Genomic DNA, 23,146 nt, shown 5'->3' with positions numbered 1-23,146 from the left:
CCTTACACTCCCCGCAGCGTTAGTAAAAGTTCATTTATCCAGGGTTCTTCGTGTGCTGGCGCTCCTAACTCCCAGCAGAAACCCCAGGAAGGTGTCACCCACATTTTATAGATGAAGAAATCGAGACTCGGTAACTCGCTCAAGGTCAAACAGCTTGGTAAAGGGGCAAAGCTCGATCAAAGCCCGTGGTCTCCAGAATCTCAGAGATGAAGGTTGTTAGAAAAAAATCCTGAATCTGTGGGGCTCCCGAACGATTCCGGGATAGGAGAAGCCTATCTGGGTTGCAGCTGCGCAGGACCAGACGTGAGCGAGACACACACACACACACACACACACACACACACACACTCGCAGCCTCTCCTGTACCCACCCCCAATCTAGAGAAGTAGAGACGCCAGGAGCCCTCGGGCTCCGCCCCAAAACAAGCCCAGCTCAGAGTCAAACCGTCTTTATTTCTACAGCAACATTTGAAAATAGAGAGCGACCGCCTCACCTCCCAACTGGGGCAGCCCCTCCTGCCACAGGGGTCCATCACTGCCCCTAGCAAGAAGCTGCAGGTGTGGGAGGAGGCGTGGCAGGATGGCTCTACGGGCGGTGCCCGGGGCGGGGTCAGGCCGAGCCTGGGCAGGCTGGGCGGGAGGAGCAGTGCATAAGACCGGGCTGCAGGGCAGAGCCCGGCGGTGAGAGGACGGACAGGGGGTGGGCTCTCCGTCCTGGGGCACGGGGCAGGGCGCACCATTCAGAGGCCGGGAGGAAAGCGAGAATGCCTAGGGAACCCTTTGGGGAGGCACCGCCCCTGAGATGTGGAGCCTGGGAGATACCACCGCGCGGAATGGGGGTGATTAAGGCCTGGGCGGTACCACTAGAGAAGGGTGGGGTGAGAGGCCGGATAGTACCAAGGACTGAGGGGAGGAGTGCGGCCAATAACTTATTTCTCTATATACAGAAGCAACGGCCGGGGGAGGGCAGGGTGCTGAAGGGACGGCAGGTGCTTAGTGTTCTTGGATTTGGGGTCTGCGGAGGGGGGGCCACTGAGCCTCTCTCTACCTTTGGAGACCCCGGCCAGCCCCTCCGCTGGCCCTGAACCTAGGGAAGAGGGGGCCCTGCTGGAAGGAATAAATAAGGGGTAGAACTGGAGTGGGCAGGCCCAGCCTCCAGGGCTCAGGCTGAGATGACAAGGGAGGAGGTTACCCTGAGATTGAACAGAAAAGACAGGGGTCCTTGGGAGAGACAGGAGGGGCAAGCAGCAGGCCCATGCGCAGGGCTGGGGTGGGGATGGTGCCGGGTGGAGGCTCTGGCGACCGGCTGCTCCTTCAGGATTAGCCCACAAGGGAGCTTCGTCGGGAGAGGTCCATGGAGCTGGAGCTGAGGGTGCGGCTATCAGAGAGGCCTGTGCCTCCAGGCTGTGGGCAGAGGGGCAGGTGGCTCGGCCTTGGGCTGCCGCCAGTGCGTGCTTCCCTGGCCCGAAGGGGCCTGACTAGTCAGAGTCCCTGAGGTCCTGACACTCCCACCCACCTCCACAGTTACTGTGCTGCCACTGGCCGCTCACAGGCAGGGGCTGAGTTTCCCTCATTTGTCTCCCCAGGGTCCAGCCCAAAGCCAGACCTGGGATGGAGACAGGAAGTGTGGCTGGATGAACAGACATGCTTGAGAAGCTCGGCAAGTACACAGGACATGCAGGCCTGGGGCCGGCGCCTCAGCTGCCCAGTGCCGACAACTATCCACCCGTACCTGGACTGGCTCTTCCACACTTTTGTTGAGGAAGTTGAGGGAACTGGCCCGCTTCATCCTGAGGGGAAAGGGTGGTCAGGATTTGCCCACGGTGGAACTGGGGGAGGATGGGGGAAGGGGTCAGCTTGGGGCAGGGGAGGGAGGCTGATGGGAAGGGAGATTGGTGGTGGGTGGAGCTTGAGCGAGACAGGGAGTTCACCCTGGGTCTGAAGTTCAGCTGGGGTTGGTAGGTTGTGGGGTGGGTTCTCGAGAGGCTCACCAGGGTGGACGGCTCACCTGGGGTTTGGGGGCTCCTGGGGGCCACCACCCTGCAGCTTCTTCACCAGCATCTCACTGCTGCGCCTCAGGGCATCTCGGAGCTTCCCGAAGGAGCCACTGCGCCGCAAGGAGCCGCTGCCGTCCTGTGGGGTGGACAGGTTCGTCTCTGTGCCATGCCGGCTACACAGCCTCCTGGCCCAGTCCAGCCCCTAGACTCACCCCGCTCCACTCGGCTGCAGGCCCTGCCTCCTCAAGGTCAGCCTCAGACCGAGCCCCGGCACCCGCAGGCATGTCTCGGCTGCCACGGCGGTCTCCGCGCCCACCGCTGCTGTCTTTCAGCAGCTCCACCACCTTGGTCTGGCTTGCAGGGTCCAGGCCCTGAGGGGGGCAGGCGCATCAGGTGGAGCAACGGGCCCTGACTGGATCACACACAGGGCCACGCAGGTCCCTGCCCACAGCCCTGGTGCCTGTCGCCCTACCTGCTTGCGGCTGCGGCTGGCGCAGTCCTCCAGCGTGTGCGCGGCTTCTAGCTTGCCCTGGCGCCGGTACAGGGCCCCCAAGCTGCGCAACGTGGTGTTGACCGTGGGGCTGCAGACGGGAGAGCGGGACGGGCTCCAACTCCGTGTTCCCCAGGAGCCAGGGCTCATCCTGACACCCAGCCCACGCTGGCCCTGAGGAACCGCCCAGCCGACCAAAATCGAGCCTTTCCTGTGTGTCAGGCCCTGTGCTAGGTCTGCCTGGATTCCCCTGTTTTGGGGAATCACCTGAGGGCCCTAGGTGGGATGTTGCCACCAGGACTAAAGGCTGGGAAACACAGGAGTGAGATAATCAGGCTGTCCTGGGACAGAAAACCTTCTTGGGACAGGTGGCCTGCGACCTGGGCCTTGAAAGATGAGCTGACAGAGAAGAGGTGTGTGTTCTGGGGCTGAGCAGTATGGAGTGTGGAGCCTGGCCCCGGCCCCCACCCAGGATGCCGCTTCCCAGCTCTCTGCTAGCCCAGCAGTCCCGCCCCACTGTCCTCACCTGTCTACTTTACAGGCCTTGTACCAGCTGCCATATTCCCCATAGGGGGTGCTGTCCCGGCGCTTATCCTGGGGGAGAGATAAGCGGAAGGTAGGAGAAGGCCCTCCCCTCTACACACCCCCAGCCTCATCCTCCCTCCACAGACATCTGCCCCAGCCCTGCCCCGCAGAGCTACCTTGCTCTCCTCCCGTTCCTCTGCGTGCATCCAGATGGGCTTGTTGTTCCCTGTAGGGAGAGAGGGGGCTGTCACCAGCCTCTCATGTGGGCCTCTGCTGGTTGGGCTGGACACATGACTGGGGTCTGGGGGGAGGTCAGGGGTACTCAAGAAGGACCAGGGTTGGGCTTCACTGAATGAATGAATCGACAAGAAACAGACCCAAAACATGACTGACGCTCCTCTGGAACAGAGATGCCTGTGGCACAGGCCTGTGCTTGAGGGGCCTGTGACTGGGGGGTGGGGGGAGCACACCCTTACAAACCTCAGGCCCACGGTGCGAGACGATGCGAGGCCTGAATGATGGGCCGGGCCAAGGGGTCCCTGAGGAGGAAGTGACTGACCGTGAAGGACCAGAAGGTGGCTTCCCAGAGTGGGAGACATCTGGGCTGGGCCCTCACGGTGAGCGTGAGTTGCCCAGTGGAGAAAGGGGAAGAGGCTCTGGGCCGAGGGCACGGGTATGCAAAGGGAGGGCATTGCACAGGTACAACCTCCCAGGGGGCTGTGTGAGTTGGGTGTGTGTGCTCACGTGTGCACACAAGTGGCTGCGGACCAGCCAGACCCTAGGCGTGAGGCCTGCCAGGCTGAGGTATTCGTCCTAGATGCTGACAGCTGAGCGGGCCTGCGAGCTGGGGCACACAGCAGCCATGCTCACCGCTGACAGAGCCGAACTCCTTCTCATGAGCGCGGGTGAGGATCTCCTTGTACAGGGTCTCTGCATCCTGGTACTTGCCCTGTTTCAGGTAGCAGGAGGCCTGGAGGGGCAGGGCCCAGAGGGTGAGCAGGATGCAAGGAGTCAAGCCTTTTCCTCTCCTCCCTACCCCCTGCTTCCTCCAGCCCCCTCTAGCCCAGGACACCAGGTTGTTCTTGGTCTTGGCCACGTTGGGGTCGTCAGGCCCAAGGCGTGTGGCGTAGATCTCCAGTGCCCGCCGGTAGTAGTATTCCACCTCCTCGGCTTTGCCCTGGTTCTGGCACAGCAGGGCCAGGTTGCTCAGCTGCTTGGCCACGTCTGGATGGAACTTGCCCAGAACCTGGGACAGGAGCGGGAGCCGGTGGCTGGGCTCGGGGCCGGCCTACGTCCCCCGTCTGCCCAGCCCACCTGGCCTGCCCAGCCCTGCCTGCTCCCACCTTCTCCCGGATCTCCAGTGCCCGCTTGCAGAGGGGCTCAGCCTCCTTGTACTTGCCCCGCTTGCCATACAGGACCGCCAGGTTGTTCAGTGTCGCCGCCACCTAGGGGGTGGGAGAATGGAGGCTCCATGACCCGGGACCTGGGAGCTGCAGGGGGGAGGGGAAGCCCCACCTCCCACCCAGCCTCACTCACAGCTGGGTGGTCCTTGCCCAGCGTCTTCTCGCGGATGGCCAGGGCATCATTGAGCAGGTGTGCAGCCTCCTTGTACTTGTTTTGGTCCCTGGGGGCAGGTGGGAGCATGATGAGGGTTATCCTCCAGCCCAAGGCCCTCCTCCTAGTGGCCCAAGATCCCTGTGGTCACTCTTCCTATACTTACTAATGAGCGAGAATGATGGGGCATGACCCAGAGCGTGGAGAGACGTGGTCAGCCCCTGCTCTCTGGCTTGGGGGGCTTTGTGCAGGAAGGGCGTGCAGTGCTGGGGTACAAGCTAGACTCCCCCAGATCCCACCCTCACTGCCCCATGCCCAGTGCACCTTGTCCTCTGTTCCCCAGGGCCTCTGCTCATGGTGTCCTTTCTGCCAAGGAGACCTTCTCCGACCCTCTTGTGCTCTGGGCAAACTCAACTTTCACCAAAGGCCCGCCTCAAGCCTTGGTGCCTGGAGAAGGTGTGCCCCCCGCGTCCTCGTGTGCCTTCCCCTCCCTGGTTATGTCCAAGCCTTTGCCCACCACTAGACTGAGGCATATTCATGTCTGTAGCTCAGGCACCCTGTGGGCTTGGCCCTCTCCAGGGACAAGATCCTTCTTTCTCTGTCACCCAACTGCCTGGTGGAACCCGAGTCCTGGCCCACTGCAGGCACTGAGGATTTGTGACCAGGGCTGGAGTCTTCAGGAAGAATGCTCCCATGGGTGACCGAAGCCGGAGGAGCCCTCACCGATAGACCAGCGCCAGGATGTTCAGCATGGTGGCCACGTCAGGGTGGTCATGGCCTGACGTCTTCTCCAGGTCCTCGAGGGCCTGCTTGCAGAGTGGCACGGCCACCTCATAGCGGCCCTGAGAGGCGTACTGGATCACCAGATTGTGCAGGGTGCGGAGCCGTGCTGGGATTTCATAGCCCCCGTGTTGGGCAGCCACGTCTCCTCCTCCAGGGCTGGGGGCTGCAAAGCCAAGGGCGGGAGGTCAGATGTGCCAAGTGCCTCCTGAGCTGGGCCGGCACACGCCAGCCATACCTTTGACCGACCTCACACGTGGCCCTGGGCAAGTCACCATTAGCTCTCGGTTTCCCCATCTGTAGAGTGGGTCTAGTCACCCCACAAGAAGAGTGGGTAGAGTCCCAGCTCCAGTGCTTCAAGCTGTGTGTCCCAGGGCAAGTCGCCTAACCCCCGAGCCTCAGCCTCGTCACGTGCAGAAGAGAGGCTCTGATACACAGGCCACACGATCAGCAAGGCCAGTACTGGCCCGCGGATCAGCACTGTGCATGCGTCCTCCTTTAACCCTCAGAGGATGCTCAGAGGGGAAAGAAACTCTACCAGTGGCCACAGCGCAAACGCAGGCAGAGCAGGGCTCGCACCCAGGCCGGACGGCTCCAAAGCTCTGAACTGTGATGCCTGCTCCTCAAAGAACTTGGGAGATGAGAAAAGCAACATGTAAAACCTGCCTTTTAAGCTCTAATGCTGGGATGTTATAATCAGAAACGAGGCAGGAGAGAACACGGCAGCCCCTCAGACCTTGTTTTCTGTGACCTCTGGGTCCCAAGGACCAGGAATTCACACAGCCTTCCTTTCCCGCCCCCAGAGCCAGCTGCCCCTCCGCACCTGGGCTCTGCTCCTCCTCACTGGGGAACAGGTCATCCAGAGAGTCTTTGGGGACGTCCCCCTTCTCCTCCTGGGGAGGAAGACGGGATGGGCGTCAGGGAAGCAGGCGGCCCAGGGGTCGGCGGGCTGGGTCGGAGCAGCGTCTGCTCCCTGCCGCCCCTCCCTGCTCCCAGGTGCCCCCGCCCCGCCCAGTGGCCATGGCAGGGCTTACGCTGGCGGACGTGTCCTCGTCCAGCTTGCGGATCTGGCTCATGAACAGCAAGTGCTGCTTCTCCTCCTCGAGCTGGGCCACGGCCTGCTCGCTGCGCTGCAGCTTCTGCTGCGTCCCTGCCAGCTCCTCCCGCAGCCACTGGTTCTCCTGCACCAGGCGCCGTACCTGAGCCCGCAGCTTCTGCTTCTCCGACTCTACGGCCCCCAGGTGGCTCGACAGCGCCAAGATCACCTGCGCAGCCAGCCGGAACAGAGGTCAGAGCCCTGCTGACGCCCCAGCCTGGGCCCCAGAGAAGAGCCAGGCCCGGAGGAGCTGCAGGGCTGAGGACCCTGAAGTTCTCCTCTCATCAAGGGAGTTTTGCCCCAGGGCCCCAAACAGACCAACATAGCCTGAGACCTGAAACCAGGAGGCTTGGGGATTCCTAAGTCCTTCCTTCTGCGGTCAGGACCCAGGCTGGCTGTGCTGGACTCTGAAATAGCCCATCCCCTTTCCTGGGCCTCCAGGTAGTCCTCCACATCGATGGTCCAGTTCCCACCTTGTTGGGGTGCTCGGATCATTAAGAGCGCTAGCTGGGATGCTGCCCCTTCCCCGAGCTGTCCACTCGTTCCCCGTCTCTCCTAGGAGTTGTACTCAAGCCCTGTAGCCAGAGCCACTATACCGCTGCCCCCGGCCCAGAGCTAGCGCTTTCCCAAAGGCCTTGATAGACGACTGAAGGGCTACCGAAAGACCCCATCCTGACTTCTACCAGAGAGCCAGGGCAGCCCCTGTCCTCCTGCAGCTCCCAGGGAGGGAAGGGGGTGTGTGTCCTAAACCCCCAGTGTCTGGAAAACCACAGGGGCAGGTAAGGGGATCCAGAGGCCTCAGCCTCAGCCCCCATCCCTCTCTCCAAACTCCATGACTCCTTTCCTGAGCTTCCAGGCTCTTCCCGCCTTGGGGCCTTGCCTAGACTCTACCCTTTCTCCGTCCTTCATGGTCAGGGTCATTTCTGCAGTGAAGCCTCTTATGCCCTCAGCCCCCGGAAAGCATGGCACCTCCCCCACCTCCATGCCATCCTGTTGTCCATCTGTGCCTGTACACACTGGGAGGGGGCCCTGGTGTGCTCACCTCCGCACCTGGCAGTCAGCCGGCCGAGGAGTGAATGCCCGACACATTGCCCTCCCAGAGAGCCAGGCAGTCTGGGACCTTGTACTTTCTGGTTGATTAGCAAACGCCTAAGTGACAGGTGTTTTCACAACCACTAGCTATTTTTAAAAATATCCTAAACAGCCTGTCAGTATTTACGGCAGACGGCACGACCCCTATTCTAAAAACAAGGAAACCAAGGGGATACCACCTGCCCAGGACTCACAGAGCCAGGCAGTGTCTCAGCCAAGATCTGAGTGGGCCAAGACTCTCTGCCCGAGAGTCTAACTCCTTGTACACCCCAGCACCTCCTGGATAGCTCTGTCTGCATGTCATCCTGGCAGCCCCAACTTAAGAGGGCCCAAACAGAACTCCTGACCCATCCAGGCTCTCTCCTCAATTTCCTCAAACCACAAACCTGGGACTTTCCCTGCCCCTCTCTGTTTCCTTTAGTCCATCCCCAGGCCCTACTGGACCTACTTCCAGAACGTCTAGGACTGACCCCCTTCTTACTACCCTCATGGCCCAACCCACCATTTCTCATTGGAATTCTAGCAGTGGCTTCCTAACACCTCCTACCTCCTTCCACCCTGACCCACAATCGTTCATTCTCCACCCCTCAGCCAGAGAGAGTTTTAAAACCTAAGCCAGACTGTGTCCCTTTACTGCTTAAACCCTCCAAAGGCTTCCTGATTTCCTGAGAATAAAACCCAAACTAATAAGGCACAGCATGATCTGGTCCCCACCTTCTCCGCAGGCCTTTTCTGTCCCTCTCTTTCCTCACGAAGCTCCAGTTAGACAGGTCTCTCAGTTCTCCCTCCACAACAAGATCTCTTCCACTTCAGGACCTTTGTACATGCAACCTCTCACTTTCCTCCTTTCTCTGGAGGCTGGTTCATTCCTTTCCTCAGGTCTTGATTTAAATGTCATTTCCTCAGAAGTCTTGCTTGACCAATAGCTAAGGTTGTCACAAGATCTTGTTTTTTTCTTTGGAGAACTTACCATAATATTGAATAAATATATGTGTATTTCTGACTCTCTTCCTATTGGACTAGGGCAGGGATCTCATGTCTTGTTGGACCTGTAGCCCTGGCACCTAACACATTGCCAGGCATATAGTAGGCACTTGATAACTTACCTGTTAACAAATTAATAGAAGAATGAGTGGGGGGATCTTTAAGGATTTCCTCTGTTTTTTTAGGCCATGCAGTCTCTGCTACCTAGCAGAGAAGCCAGATGATCAGGCTCTCCTGGGGCCAGGCACGGCCGGGGTCTCCAGAGCCCATTCATTTCTTCAACAGATATTTACTGGGATCCTACCATGAGGCTCCAGGGGACAGATTCTTCCTTCCCTTCTGATTCTGTTACTACATTGCCAGGATTCCTCTGGAAGGCTCCACCCCTCCCATGACCTCCCTCCTCAGCACCCCAGACCAGCCTACCTGGGCCTCCCCCAGCCCCAGTTCGATGGCCTCCAGGGAGCGGCGCAGGAGGACACAGCGCTCCTGTGAGCCAGGCTCTGCCTCACCAGCTTCATGAGCGACGAGGGGAGCGAGAAGGGCACGGTGCTCCCCGCGCAGGGTCTCTAGCCCTTGGATAACGGCCTTGGTGCCCAGCACGATCTCATCCTGGCTCAGCTTCTCCTCCCGAGGAAGCACCATCGTGGCCATGGCCGTGCCGCCTGTGAAGGCGAGAGGGCGGGCAGGGGCTGCCGGGCCTGGGGCCACGCCGCCGTCCGCCCCGGATTAGGTAAACACCTAGGGTCCCCGGACGCCTGGGTCCCCGGGGTGCCCCGTCCCCCAGGCAGCAGCCCGCACCGTGCCCGCGCTCGCCCTACAGGGGGCGCGCCCGGCTCGTCTTGGCCCGGGAGACGCAATGCGGTGCGACCGGCGAGGCTGGACCCGGATTCGGCCCAGACCACTGGCTCAGGCCGGCTTAGGCGACCCAGTCTCGGGGCTTCCCTGGAGACTCCCTTAGCCAGAGCAGGGCGCGCCAGAGGATGGACCTACGGGGATCTTGGGGGATTCACTCCCGTGCGGAGACACCGTCCCTCTGGGAGTTCCGGCCCCAGCCCCCCTCGGGCAGCCCCCTTCCCAACAGGCTGGCCGAGCCACAGAGCCCCTCCTCTTGGGCAGCTCGACCCTGAGGAGACCCTTCCCCTAAGGAGCTGAGGTCTCGGGTTCTTCGTCCCCCCCTCCCCCCAGTACGCGCCCCATAGGCCAGCACGACATCCTGCGGACCCCTCCCCTGAAAAGGCCGAGCTCCCGCCCCCGGCCACCCAGGACCGCGCCCCCTCCCCGCGGGCTGGCCGGGCCCTCTCACAGGCCGCGCCCAAGACGACCCCTCCCCTAGGCCGACCCAGAGCCCCCCCTCTCCCGGCCCGATCGGCCCGCGTGGACCTGCGTCTCCCGCTCGGGCCCGCCTCCCGCTCCAGCTCCGGCTCCCGCCCCGCTTCACCCCGACCAGCAGCCGTGAGCAGGTTCCACCGCCTCCATCCCGCCGGCCTTCCCAGCAGTCCCTGCGCCGCCTTAAAGGTGAAGCCTGTACCTTGGCGGCGTCGGAGGGGGCTAAACACTCCTCGGCCGGCTGTCTGCCTTAAAGGAGCACGCCGGCTGGGCCCACTCCAGGCAAAGGGAAGGGATCCGGGGGCGTGGCTCTCGGGGATGGGGCGTGGTCATTGAGGCGCCGGGCGTGGGCTTGCCCGAAGCTTAGGTTCATAGCGGCCACCTCCCACTCTCCTGCGGCCTCGGATTCCTCCGCTGTAACCCGCCGCGAGGCCACAGCGGTGTGGACAGCCTGGGGAGGATGTGCACAGCCTGGGGAGGATGTGCACCTGAACTTGCCCTGTACCGCTGCCGGAGAGGGCGGCGGAAGAAACTGGGGCCCAGGAGAAGGCCCGGCCTCCTCAGAGTCCAGAAAGAGACAGTTGACATTTATTGAGGTAGTTGCCACTTTCAGAGCGCTTACTGTGTGCGGGGCGCTTGGATGCCTTAAGTGCGATGACACATTTAATGCTTGCAAAGACCGGATAAAGCGGGCACTGCTATTATCCCAACCTCGCGGATCTGACCCCAGGCTCATTTGTCTCTAGAGAGTGGTTATGCCCCACCCAAATCCTTCGGAGCTGTCCTTGTCCCAGTAGGGGATTCTCGGCATCTTAGGGCTGCTTCTTGGGAGGAAGGGACGGAGGCTTCCGGGCGTGAGGGAGAAAAGGACGGCAAGGGGCAGTTGGGCATCGGCTGAAACAGACTTGTGACCCTGTGGGTGAGCACCACCACAGATTCTGTGGGCTGGATGATCAGGACAAGGTGATGATGACGTCATCTCCTCCCAGAGCCCTTCCCTGATTCCCCACCCCCTATGTAGAGCAGCCCTCCAGCCCATTTCAAGCACACATTTAATTCTCTCTGTAGCATTTACTCCTTCTAACATTTTCCTTGTCAGTTTCTGTCTCCTCCCTAGAATGCAGGCCAAGATCTGCCTGTCTTGTTCACTCTCAGAGTAGCTCTTGGCTACCACATAGCAGCACTCAGTAAATGCTGTTTTTTTTTAAAAGGCAGAAGGGCACATCTATTATTGGCCCAGGTTTGGGGCTGGTGCTCTGCAGCCCTGGGTTTCTGGCTACCCTAGCTCTACCTGCACTGCTTCTAGGTCGACATCCCAGTGGGTAACAGCAAGTTAACCACCCTGAGAGACAAAACGTGCCAAGCAAGGCCTGGCACTGGTATCCAGGGGCCTGGGGCGTTCCTCATGAGTCAGGGTGGGTTCAGACTCAGACTGTACCCGGTTCAGTGTCCTTGTGGATGTGAGAATCCCCTCGGCATGATCTCTGACAGAGAGATGGTCCGGCACCCCGCCAGCTCAAGTATGTCCTATGACAGGGAGCCCACTACATTCTGCTGTGAGATGGCTCTAAAAGTTAGCAAGCTTTTCCTTAGCCCCCAAAGGACCTGCCCACAGTGCCTGCCCACACCAAACTGAAGCTCTGTCCTCAGGAAGGACAGTCTGCTCCCTTTTGCCAATGAAGATATTTGGAGACAGTGATGGTGCCCCATACAGTGTTCCCCCAGCCTGGGCTGACAATCTGGGTCCCTTTACCCACTTCTGTGCAGTTTCTGACCCTTCCCCCTCCCGATTTCTCTTTTCTGGGTGTGGCTTAGCATGTCAGTCCAGACACTACTCCGAATGTGGTGCTCAGTCCAGGGCGCAGGGGTACAGACAGGGAGTGAACTGCACAGATCACAGAGGGAGAGTCCCCCCCTAAGGAGCACACCACCTGTCCACCGTGAAGCTGAAAGTCAGGTTGACTTTGACAGCCACGGTACGGTGTCTGCTCAGGGTAAGCTTGTCAGCTAAAACCCTAGATTGCATGCACCCCACTTATATCCAGCCAGGTTCTTCTGCCGATTTTGTGCTTCTGCCAGGGATATTTTCCCAGGGATTTTTTTTTTTTTTTTTTTTGGCTGCACCACACAGCATGTGGACTCTTAGTTCCCCTGCCAGGGATCAAACTGCACCCCCTGCATTGGAAGCTCGGAGTCTTAACCACTGGAAGGCTAGGGAAGTCCCTCCCAGTGATTTTTAAAGACAGTTGATACATTCACATGATGCAACATTCAAAAGGCATATACAAGTTACAGTGAGATGTAGCTCCTTCTCACTGACCACTGTCCTCAGTCATGCAGCTGCCTTCCCCCGAAGCACCTGCTGTTACCAGTTTCTTGTGTCTGCCGATTACTTTGTTTGCCTCAGTCCAGAGCTTGTGTTTATCTTTGTTAGTTTCATCGAGTCAGTTTTCATCCAGGACCCTAAAGGTTCGAGTCTTTTGCATTCGAGGTCTTCAGCCTACACAGCGGCCCTATTTCCCACAGTTGCACTGGCTGCGGTGTGATAAGCCTGCCTTTGTGCGAACAGACTCCATCATACCATGAATGCACGCCCAGCTCGCTGTCAAGTTCATGGGGAGGAAATGGAATCTGGAGCCCAGGGCACCTTTGCTGTTCTTAACAAGGCTAGGTTTCAGAACCTCTTGGGAAGGAACTTTGTTAAAAGGCTCTCCTAGAGATCGGGATTCAGTAGTGCCAGAGTGGGTCCTGGGCATCTCTTATTATTTTGAAACTTCAGTGGTGCCCATGATGTGCTCCCTGGGTTGAAAGCCAATGCTTCAATGTCCTTGTTTTACAAGTACGGAAAGTGAGGCCCAAAGAGGAGAAGGCAGCTGCACGAGGTGACCACTGTGTCCTTCTCCAATCCAGAGTCCACGTCATTTTGTCCCAGTGTGTAAGGGAGACTGACCCCATAGAGTAGAGGTCAAGAGGACCGAGGTCATGTTGCTTGTTCACAGCCACACGAAGCACAGACGCACGCACCCTCAACACACAGCCTCAGGCAGGTTCACCCAGGGGCACTGAACGCCCATGTGCCACACTCACACCTCCACGTGCATGGGTTTACAGGCCCACGTACATGCATGCACACCACACATACTTGGGCTCAAACACAAAGCCCGGGCTTTCTAACCTTGTGCTCTCTCTCCATCTAAAAAAGGAGCACATTCCTTTTATCACCTTTTTCCAGGTAAACGGAGAGAAGATTTTTCAATCTCCTTTTATGACTTTTGCTGGGTTCCTGTTCCAGCTTTTCTGCTAGCCTTAGGCTTCCGTGGTTTCTTTGTGGTTCTCTTTAGGCATCTGGCCCTGCTTCTCCCTGTGTGCCACGCAGAGGGAAGGCTGGGCCTTCCCTGCCGGGCTCTCAGGCTCTTATCTTGCTTTCAGTTCGTAACCTTGCATGTGTTCAATCTTTTTAGCCACTCGGCTTTTTATCTTGTCTCTGAGGATTACGCTGTGCTCTCCCAAGGGAAGGGACTGTTACTTCACCCTGCTCTGTTCCCCACTCCCTGACCCCCCACCCCGCAGCTGCTGGTCTGGTGCCAGGCTGCTGATGGGTGCTCAGTTAATGGAGAAGAAAGGAAGGAGTCCATGCCCAATGGTGATTCTTACGCCATCTTCCACGGAGCTCATCAGCTTGCCTCCGCCTGTCCTATGTCTGCAGAAGTTGTTCTCACTACTTTCAACATTGTTTTCTCCCTGAAAATCACTCCCACTGCTCCCACCCCTTTCCCTTGGATCCTTGGAAGCACTGAAATCTGCTTTTTTAAGTCAATCTTTTCCCTTTGGCTAGCTTCCTGCCTTTTCTTTGAAGTGGGGGTGGGGGTGGGTGCTTTTCCCAAGCATACCATCCCCCTTGAAACATCAGCAGGTCGGGACGTCCCTGGCGGTCCAGTGGTTAAGACTCCACGCTTCCACTGCAGGGGCCACGGGTTCGACCCCTGGTCGGGGAATTAAGATCCTGCATGCTGCATGGCACAGCCAAGAAAAAGAGAAACACGAGCAGGTTCACCCATAAGCGCTCAAGATTGGAGGTTCCTTAAAGACCATGTCTCACGCAACCCCTCCTCCGTGACCGTGACGGGCAGCTCACCACTTCCTGAGGAGCTGTTTCACCTTGAACACAAGGTGCCAGTTTTGGTTGTGGTTGCCAGTTTTTCTGCCACTGAGCTAAGAATCAAGTCTGCTCAGAGCTCCCCTGAGAGGCTTTTGATTCCTGTCCTGGCAGCCATGGGGCAAATCTGCACCCTCTCTTCCTTGTGGCCTCCCAGCCAGACTGGAAGGGTCCGTGTCCTGCTTAGCGGGAGGGCACACAGGCTTTGGGGGCGGACTCAGCTGCGTCCAGAGCTGCGTTTCTCCGTTTGCTGGCCAGGGAGCTTTAGGCATGCGCCGCAACTTCATCTGTTTCCTCATCTGTAAAATGAGGTTCCTGATACCTACCTTGTTGGGTCCTCAAGAGAACAGAATAAAGTAGCAGAGTTAAGACCTTAACATCATGCCCTCTACATAACAGACACTATTACTAGTAGTTGTTATCATTAGTATCATCAAGTTTACTATTTGACAGACCCTGTGCTAGTGTATGGAGAGCCCTATATTTCATGTAGTGTATACATGAAATATAGGGCAGTCTCTGCTTAGGGTGTCGTTGGAGGGAAAACACATTCAGATTGAAAGTGAGGAACAAATGAGGCAGCAAATAGGCGAGTCTGAAGATAACGGGTGCTGAGATGTTTGGTGCTGCCAGGAGGTGCCCTGTGTGGTCAGGACAGAGGGAGCTCAGCCCGGCCAGGACCCATCTCACCGTCTCCCTGAGATCGGCTTTTCCCCATGCTAAGGGTACTCAAATCTCCATCCAGCCCGGAGAACTTCCCTGCACTCCATCCAGACCTACATGTTCAACTCCACCTCTGAATAGCACACGCCCACCTTGCCCTAAACCCACCATCTCCCACCCAACTCTCCTCCAGGGATGTTCCACCATTGGCCGGTTCACCCAGCAGACGGCCAGTCCCCATCCTCGACTCTTTCTCCTTCGACCCAGTTTTCTAACCAGCCACCTACACCTCGATTCTGCCTCTTAAATAGGACTCAAGTCTCCATTTTCCTCCATCTCCTTTTCTACCCTTATCTTAGTCTATGTCTTCATCACATCTTTTCTAAATTGCTGCCACACCCTTCGAACTCCTCCTGTTTTCATTTTTCATCTTATTTCCTCCAACATGTTGTAGCAAGGTGATCTTTCTAAATTCTATCATCTCAGGGACTTCCCTGATGGCACAGTGGTTAAGACTCTGCGCTCCCAATGCAGGGGGCCCGGGTTTGAACCCTGGTCAGGGAACTAGATCCCACAAGCATGCCGCAACTAAGAGTTTGCATGCCACAACTAAGGAGCCCGCCTGCTGCAACTAAGGAGCCCGCCTGCCACAACTAAGGAGCTGGCGAGCCGCAACTAAGGAGCCCTCGAGCCACAGCTAAAGGAGCCTGCCTGCTGCAACGAAGACCCGGTGCAACCTAAATAAATAAAAATAAACAAATTCTGTCATCTCATTTTTCTGCCTAAAATCCTTTATTGGCTCCCACTGATCTCACGATAAATTACACAGTCCTTGCTCTGGCTCAGCGTAGTAACAATAATATCTACAAGGCTCCTCAGTGCTCTGGCCACTTCCTTTCTCTTCTGCCCCATCACTCACCATTGCTTTCAGCCCCACTAAAGCACGTGTGAGTCTCAGAATAGGCCAGACTCTGTCTAATCTCTAGTTTTGCTATTTCCTGCACCAGAACACCTGTCATGTCGGTCATCGTTTCCTTTGAGACATCTTCTTGTACACCCCTTCCCAGGCTGGCTTAGCTGCCCCTCCTGTGTGCTCCCAAGCAAACTTTCATGCTCTGTGACAATTGTCTATTTGTCTGTCTCCCCTGCGAGGCTCAGAGTTTCCTTATAGGTATAGGTAAAGACCCAGCCCTAGATTCATCCGTGTGTCATCATACCTAGGACAGGAACTGGCCCACGGTAGGAACTTAATACATGTAGGACAGATGGAGGGTTGGCAAGTTGGGATCTGAGCAGGGCCTTGAGAGATGGCCTGGAGTCCGATGACCTGGGTTAGAAATCTGGCTCCTTCTTGGCCACTCTGAGTGTGTCAGACAAGTCACTTTCCCCCTTGCTCATTCCTTTATCTGGCCTTTGAGCGTTTGCCTTGTGCCAGAGTGATGGGGGCTGGGGACACAGCAATGAGGCAGCCTGAGTCCCTGCCCTCCCTGAAGCTCTCCTTCTAACATGGTACAGACGTTTATTGCAGGTGACAGTGGACGTCCCGACTGAAGAAAGGGCCGAGGTAGAGACTAACAGTGGGGTTTGGGGCAGAGCAGTCGGGAAGACCTCTCTGAGGAGGTGATGTGCAGGCTACATCCTAAAGGAAAAGGGGACACTCAGCAGGCCAGGGAGAGCGTATAAGGTGGAGAGAGGAGGAGGGATCTGATTACTGTAAGTTCAGGTATGGCCCGAGGGTGGTGAGCACTGGGGGGAGCGGGGGGGGGGCAAAGCTACTCAAAGTGAAATTAGAGAGGTGGGGTGGGGAGACCGTGCTGGCTGAAGGACCGTGGTGTTGGGCAGCTGTATTCAAAGGCATTAGGAAGCCACTCGCTGAAGGCCTCTAGCAAGGGAGTGAGGCGCTTGCGAGGCAGAATGGACAGGAGTTGCCAAGATGACAGAGGCTGGCTCATTGGTTTCTGGCTTGAGTAATAGGAGGGATGCTGGTGCTACTTACTAAGACTGGGGAGGAGCGAGGGACATGGAGAGTTCTGTATTGGCCATATGAGGTTCGAGATGGCTGGGTGTATTCAAGTCAAGTAAATGGTCAGAAATGAGAGTTGAGAATTGGGAGGCGAGGCTTTCTGACCTTTGGCATCCTCCTTGGTAAAAAGGAAATATCAGGGCTTCCCTGGTGGCGCAGTGGTTGGGAGTCCGCCTGCCGATGCAGGGGACGCGGGTTCGTTTCCCGGTCCGGGAGGATCCCACATGCCGTGGAGCGGCTGGGCCCGTGAGCCATGGCCGCTGAGCCTGTGTGTCCGGAACCTGTGCTCCGCAGCGGGAAAGGCCACAGCAGTGAGAGGCCCGCGTATCGCAAAAATAAATAAATAAATAAAATAAAAGGAAATATCAGCTGAATCAATTTCCTAGGGCTGCTCTAAGAATTCAGTGAAGTAAACCACGGGAAGCACTCAGCAGCAGCCCGGCTAAAAGAAAATGTCCGTAGTGACCGTGACAGGGCGATTTCTGCCCTTAGTCCTTGGACACAGCAGTGGGTGATGAAAGTACAGTAGCTGAACGCATTGATCTGAAATCTGCGGTACAGAATTCCAAGTAGTGAAGGGAAAACTCCTCACTCCCTAAGTGTGGGCTGTGCTTGGTAACTTCCTTCTGAAGAGCACAGTTTGAAAAGAGGGTGACACCTGACTAGTCAAATGATCAAGGTTAACATCATCGGGGATATCGCGCCGATGGCATGTACCCTTGGTATGGCATGCTGAAAAATCCCAGTTGAGGGGCATCCTACAAAATGCCTGACCAGGACTCCTCCAAACTGTCAAGGTCACCCCAAATAGGGAAAGTCTGAGAGAATGTCATAGCCCCAAGTACTAGACGTAGTGTGGCATCCTGGATGGGATTCTGGAATTGAGAAAAGACATTAGGGAAAAACTAAGGAATCTGAGTCAAATGTGGACTTTAGTTAACCATCATCATTAGTTATGATAGATGTACATGCCAATGGAACGCATACACAATAGAGGAAATTGGGTGAGGGGTACACAGCAACTCTTGCTTCTATCTTTGCAACTTTTCTGTAAGTCTAAAACTATTCTAAAATAAAAAGTTTATTTATGTATCTATTTATATGGGCCTCGCCAGGCGGCTCGTGGGATCCTAGTTCCCCGACCAGGGATTGAACCCAGGCCCTCAGCAGTGAAACCGTGGAGTCCTAACCACTGGACCTCCCGGGAGTTCTCCAAGAGTTTATTTAAATAAAAAATAAAACCTGGGGGCTTCCCTGGCAGCGCAGTGGTTAAGTATCCGCCTGCCAATGCAGGGGACACGGGTTCGAGCCCTGGTCTGGGAAGATCCCACATGCCACGGAGCAACTAAGCCCGTGTGCACCACAACTACTGAAGCCCATGCTCTAGAGCCCATGAGCCACAACTACTGAGCCCATGTGCCACAAGTACTGAAGCCCGCGCTCTCGAGCCTGTGCTCCGCAACAAGACAAGCCACCGCAATGAGAAGCCCGTGCACCGCAATGAAGAGTAGCCCCCGCTCGCAGCAGCTAGAGAAAGCCCACGCGCAGCAACGAAGACCTAACACAGCCAAAAATAAATAAACAAATAGATAGATGAATTTATTTAAAAAATAAAACCAGTCCGGAGTTGGTGTGCAGATCAGATAGTGGCTCCTCTACCTTCTGCACCAAAATGCCACCCCTTTGCCTTTAAAGAACATTTCTGTTCTGGCGGCCCCGTGGGCGGCTGTGCTCTGGCCTGGCGCCTGGCGAGTCGTCTTGGGGCGCATCTTCCACCAGAGCTGCCTCGCCTTTGGAATCCTGGAAACCATTCCTGAACAACCCTCTACCTCCTCTTTGCTCAGAGTAAGAGTCTATGTTGCTGCTCCACGCCTACGAGAAAACTCAGGTGTCCTTTGGGGCTGAGGCCTTGAAGGGTCTGAGTAGCAACTGTGGATGAGGAGTCCCATCCGTTCCAGCAGCGCAAAGGCTTTTCATTCATTCTGTCAGCAAATATGTATTTGTTCACCTATGATGAGCCAGGCGGTATCCTGGGTGCCAAGGATAGAGCAGAAAAAAAATATAAAGTTCTTGTTTTCTTGGAGCTTACATGCTGGTGGGGAGAGACAAGTAATTAAATGCCAAGGAGTGAGAAGTGCTAATAAGAAAAACAAAAGGGTGAGAGAAAAGGGAGGTGCTATTCTAGAGGCTGAACAGGGTAGGCCTCTCTGAGGTGGCATTTAAGCCGAGACCAGAGTGAGGGAGCAAGTCATATGGATCCAGGGGCAGGAGCAGGATGGGCAGGGGGGGATGGCTCGTGCAAAGGCCCTGAGGCAGTATGTGCACTGTGTGTCTGAGGAATGCAGAGGAGGCCAGTGGGTGAGGGGTAGAGTGAGAGGAGATCAGATAAGCAGCCCAGGCAGGTCAGATCAGGGAGGCCCTGGAGGTTGTGAGGAGGTCTTTGGATTATATTCCTAGTGGGGTGGGAAGCCATTGGACAGTTTGGATCAGTAATTTAACACGATCTAATTAACATTTTAAAAGGCTTTCTCTGGCCATTGTGTGGAGAATAGGCTACGGGAAGAGTAGATGGAAGCAGAGGTAATTAGGAGAGTATTATGACATCCAGACAAGAGAGGAGAGCAGCAAGTGAAAGAGGCCAGGAGCTGCAGGGCTCTGGGTCTGTCTTCAAGGGAAGGCCTATAGGATTTGCCGCGGGGACTGGACGCTGGGTGTAAGAGAGAGGAGTCGAGGACGATTTTAAAGATTCCGGCCTCAGCAACTACAGAGTCAGGAAGTCTGAACACAGGGAGTCTCCCACCCTGGGGCTGGGTGAGGGGAGAGGGGAGGCCAGAGGTCGGGAAGATGAGAAGGACACAAGGGAGGCCCAGAAAGAGCAGCCAGAGAAGAGGCGGGGAGGGGTGGGGGCCGGGGGCGGGGGCGGGGAGAGCAGAGCGCCGTCTACAGGCAGAGCGAGGAGTGATCATGTGCATCAGATGCTCCTAGTCAGACAAGAAAACTGAGCCTTGGACCTGGCAGCCCACGTCATCAGTGACCTTGGCAAAGGAACTTCTAACTCCTGATGGGGAAGTGAGGAACAAGCCCGAGGAGTGGGAGGACCGGAGACAGGGAACCCGAACAGCCCCTGTTGCCGAAATATCGGCTTCCCTGTGCACCAAGGCCGAACAGAAGTACGGAGACAGGGATTTTGGAGGAAGAGAAAGATGGCTTTATTTTCTGCCAGGCAGAAGGGAAGACACAGCAGGCTAGTGCCTCAAGAATTTTGCCCTCCCTCCTTGGGAATCAGGGAAGATTTTATATGTGGGGCTTGCAGTCCGGGGTATAAGGATCAAAGTAGTGAAGGTCTTGCATTCTTTTTTTCCTTTGCATTATTTCAAAGCAGTCATAGATGGCATCAGGCCGCCTGCTAACTGGGGTCTGGCAGTCTGGTAACTGCATCCGTTTGCCTCTGGTTTATCAGCCGGTGATCCTGTTTCTGAAATGCGGAAACTATAGGGGGTGAGTTGTTACCAGGGGCGTACAGAATGTGAGTGCCAGGGTGGTAATAAGGTTAGGGAGTGAGAGGCATGGGATGTAAGTCACATAAGAGTTAGGGGTGATAGGTGCTGAATGTAAATTACGTAGTGTCAGGGAGTGAGGTTAGCTTTATAAAGTACAAATCTCGTTAACTACCAATTAGTGACAGTTAAAGTAAACCAAGGAGTGATTAACTCTTTCAGGCCAGGTTTTGTTTCTTCTCTAGCCTGTTCGCTGTTCCCTTTGTTTTCCCTGCTCTCAGAAGAAAGAAAACTCTCACTTCTATTTACATTGCAACACCCCCTTTTGAAGACTTTCGCTGTAAGGGGAGCAGAGACGTGGTGTGGCAGCCAGAGGGGATTTAGAACCAGGGAGCTATTACTGCGCGTCTGCACGTGGACGTGAACCACCTGGTAGAGTGGGGGAACCGATGATGCAGGAGAGGGGGCGCAGCAGGAGGAAGCCCTGGAGAAGGTGGGAGGGACCCTGGGCCAGGGCAGGGGCAGGGGAGGGTGCTGGTCTCCGCGGGCAGGAGGCCGAGGCTGGAGTCAGGTCGGCAGGGAGTTCACGTCGCCTCCTCACGCTCGTCTCTCCGTCGTCTGCTTCCCCTCTCGGTTCTGAGCTGGGACCTGAGTCCACCTGTCCCACGCCCGTCCCTCTCGGGCCCCCCAGCAGCGCCCAGGTCCCCAGGCCCCTGCCCTGCCGGAGCCTCCGTGGGCGCCTTGGCTCTGTACCGCGTCTAGCCCACCTCAGCCTCGCTCTCTCCTGGCATTTCCTCTCACTGGCCGGCTTGTACCCCTCATCCGGGAAGTAACGCGCGCAGACTGCGTTTCTGGGACAACTTCCGGTACCTGACTAGACTCTGACCCTTGGAAGACGGGCACTGTTTCCATTTTCCTGGCCCAGAGAGCCTGGGTGGCCGCACTGCTGGGTCCCAGGGCCTCCCTCTGTTAGGTGACCTGGCCGCAGGACTTGGGGAGCCAGGGACAGCCTGCCCCACCTGGCCGTCCGCTCCTCTGGGGCTGTGTCCTGCAGGCGGTGGCGGGGGCGGGGGTGGGGGGGTGGGACACGCAAGCTCCCACTTCTGGGCACTGGCGTGCAGGCCTCTGTCCCGGGAGCGCGTGAAGAGCCAGGCTTCCAGGAAGCAGGAGCTCTGACCGTCACCTCTCAGGTTAAGGGCGGACAGGAAGGCGAGCCTGATGATGGACCCCAGCTCACCCCGTCCACCTGGGCCTCAGACTTCACCAACTTTCGGAAACCGTGGCAGGACGTCAGCCTAGCAGCAGGAGAGAAGCCGAGTTCTAATCTCCAGTCGGAAGAGTGGAAGCTGCCGACGATGTGTCATTGCCTTGGGAGGTGGGATCTGGGAACGGCAGGTGCCAGAGAAAAATGGGGTTTCGGAGTGGGAATGGTGTGATGTCTGTTCCTGACCTCGGCTTGCCTCATACTGGGCAACACACCTTCACGCCTCTGTTTCTATCATCAAGCAAATAGGAAACTGCTTCTTTCCAGCCAGTTCCCAGTTGATTTTTTTTCCTTTTTGGCTGCACCGCGCAGCTTGCCCAGTTCCCTGACCAGGGATCGAACCTGGGGCCCCCGCGTGGGAGTGCGGAGTCCTAACCACTGGACATCCAGGGAAGTCCCCCCAGTTGATTTTGAGTGAAGTGGCCGAGGCGTAAAGTGGGGACGAGGCTGGACAGATTTTGTGTCACAATGAGAGGCGCAGAAGCCTAAGGCTTGCTCGTTGGTAAGAAATCACCAGTTTATTGAATGAAAAATCCAACATCCTCTTAGTCCCTCCCACCCCGCCCCTCCCTCCGGCTGAGTGAGCAGCACAGCCCCAGGGACACTCTGGACAGCAGGGCTGAGCCGGGGGAAGGGCTGGAGGAGTTTGGGGGAGGTATGGAGAATGAGAAAAACGCTTTTCAAAATGAAGTTCTGTGCAAAAACTTCTAGAAGGGGTGAGAGGGCCACGGCAAAGCTCCGGAGGCGCTGACGGGCTGGGAGGGCTGCAGCTGGAGCTCCACCCACGCGCTCCGCGTCTCCCGGAGAAGGCCAAGGCTGATGGTGCGGGCTGAGGGGCTCAGGCCCCCCGAGGCCGTGGAGAGAGGGAGGCTTGGCTAGGAGGACGGGGCATGTCCAGGCCAGGGGTCCAGGTGAGGAGGGGAGGACAGACCGGCGAAAGGAAACGGATGGACACGGGGAGCAGGGAGCCGCAGGGACTGGGGCCACAGACGACACGTTGGATGGGGCTGCCTCTCATCTCTCCGGGTGCAGAGTTGCAGGCAGAGGCGGAGGTGTGCTGGGGGTGTGGGGGAGGAGGCTGGGGAGGAGAGCCATCAACAGGGGGAGACCCAAGGACAGGGACCAGCGCCCAGGTGAGTCACACAGAACCACCGAGAGACTGGCTGGGCAGACAACCAAAGAACCGCTCAGGAACACGCGCGGCACCTACAGGGGACCTGGGCACGGTGAATCCTTGCACGGGCGAGACCACGGAGCCCTCTCCACCCCAAAAACCCACGCGTGGCCTCAGAAATGCTGTCCTGGGATGAGTGGGCGGGAGGGTTTGTGCCCCGTCAGCCCACAGCAGTGGGAAGTGGCCTTGGCTCTGGGCCCCACTAGAGGGGGGCCGGCTGAGTGGCATCTGGCAGCTGAGCTTTAGAAAACGAGATCCTGGGGGAGATGGGGGAGGCTGGAGCCCCTGCTGTGGGCCAGGACCCTGGGTTTCCTGTTTCCGGGAAGGGAACTGGTGCCACGTGGAGAAGAAAGAGGTTGGAAGTCAGGCGAAGGAAGGCCCGGAGGACTCAGTTCCAGGGACCAGGGTTGGCCGCCAAGAGGCAAAATCAACATGCCTTGGGCCTGGAACGGAGGGAGAGGAGGAAAAGGAGAGAGGGAGGGCGGGGGCTGCCCACGGATGGGACCCAGCATGGCGGGGGGGG

At 57.2% G+C, this 23,146-nt stretch overlaps 2 protein-coding genes and 1 long non-coding RNA gene across 8 annotated transcripts in view; 1 reads left to right on the top strand and 2 right to left on the bottom strand.

Moving 5' to 3' along the window:
* Window positions 1-432: 432 nt before the first annotated feature.
* On the bottom strand, window positions 433-10,101 carry KLC2 (kinesin light chain 2). Of its 5 annotated transcripts, XM_029207616.1 has the most exons (16): window positions 9,901-10,070; window positions 8,944-9,218; window positions 6,380-6,610; window positions 6,169-6,238; window positions 5,289-5,511; window positions 4,548-4,635; window positions 4,355-4,456; window positions 4,084-4,257; window positions 3,882-3,981; window positions 3,188-3,237; window positions 3,013-3,080; window positions 2,469-2,577; window positions 2,209-2,367; window positions 2,008-2,132; window positions 1,732-1,789; window positions 433-1,403 (listed from the first exon to the last, which is right to left on the bottom strand). In XM_029207616.1, exons 2-16 carry the CDS (start codon window positions 9,169-9,171, stop codon window positions 1,320-1,322), a joined length of 1,869 nt encoding a protein of 622 aa, XP_029063449.1. In that variant the 5' UTR covers window positions 9,172-9,218; window positions 9,901-10,070; the 3' UTR covers window positions 433-1,319. The 5 variants fall into 5 exon arrangements, with proteins under 5 accessions (XP_029063449.1, XP_029063447.1, XP_029063445.1 ...); XM_029207614.1 differs by having other exon boundaries at window positions 438-1,403; window positions 3,882-4,257; window positions 10,049-10,101; XM_029207612.1 differs by having other exon boundaries at window positions 438-1,403; window positions 3,882-4,257; window positions 9,901-9,993.
* Window positions 4,488-5,301, top strand: LOC114886725. 2 transcript variants are annotated; one of them, XR_003791405.1, is made up of 3 exons: window positions 4,488-4,604; window positions 4,909-5,021; window positions 5,113-5,301. It is a non-coding gene; the product is annotated as an uncharacterized LOC114886725 (long non-coding RNA). The 2 variants fall into 2 exon arrangements; XR_003791406.1 differs by having other exon boundaries at window positions 5,145-5,272.
* The window catches only part of PACS1 (phosphofurin acidic cluster sorting protein 1), a 158,472-nt gene continuing 145,422 nt past the window's right edge, over window positions 10,097-23,146 (bottom strand). Inside the window, exon 24 of the mRNA XM_029209417.1 lies at window positions 10,097-10,353. Within this exon, the coding sequence (XP_029065250.1) occupies window positions 10,097-10,353 (257 nt within the window). The remainder of the gene's footprint in view (window positions 10,354-23,146) is intronic.

This window comes from Monodon monoceros, unplaced genomic scaffold (genome assembly GCF_005190385.1).
Source record: "Monodon monoceros isolate NGI ecotype Baffin Bay Population unplaced genomic scaffold, NGI_Narwhal_1 Super_Scaffold_7, whole genome shotgun sequence".
Classification (NCBI taxonomy): Eukaryota; Metazoa; Chordata; class Mammalia; order Artiodactyla; family Monodontidae; genus Monodon; species Monodon monoceros.
The sequence above is the reverse complement of the archived record's forward strand: the minus strand, read 5'-3'. Positions and strand labels throughout refer to the sequence as shown.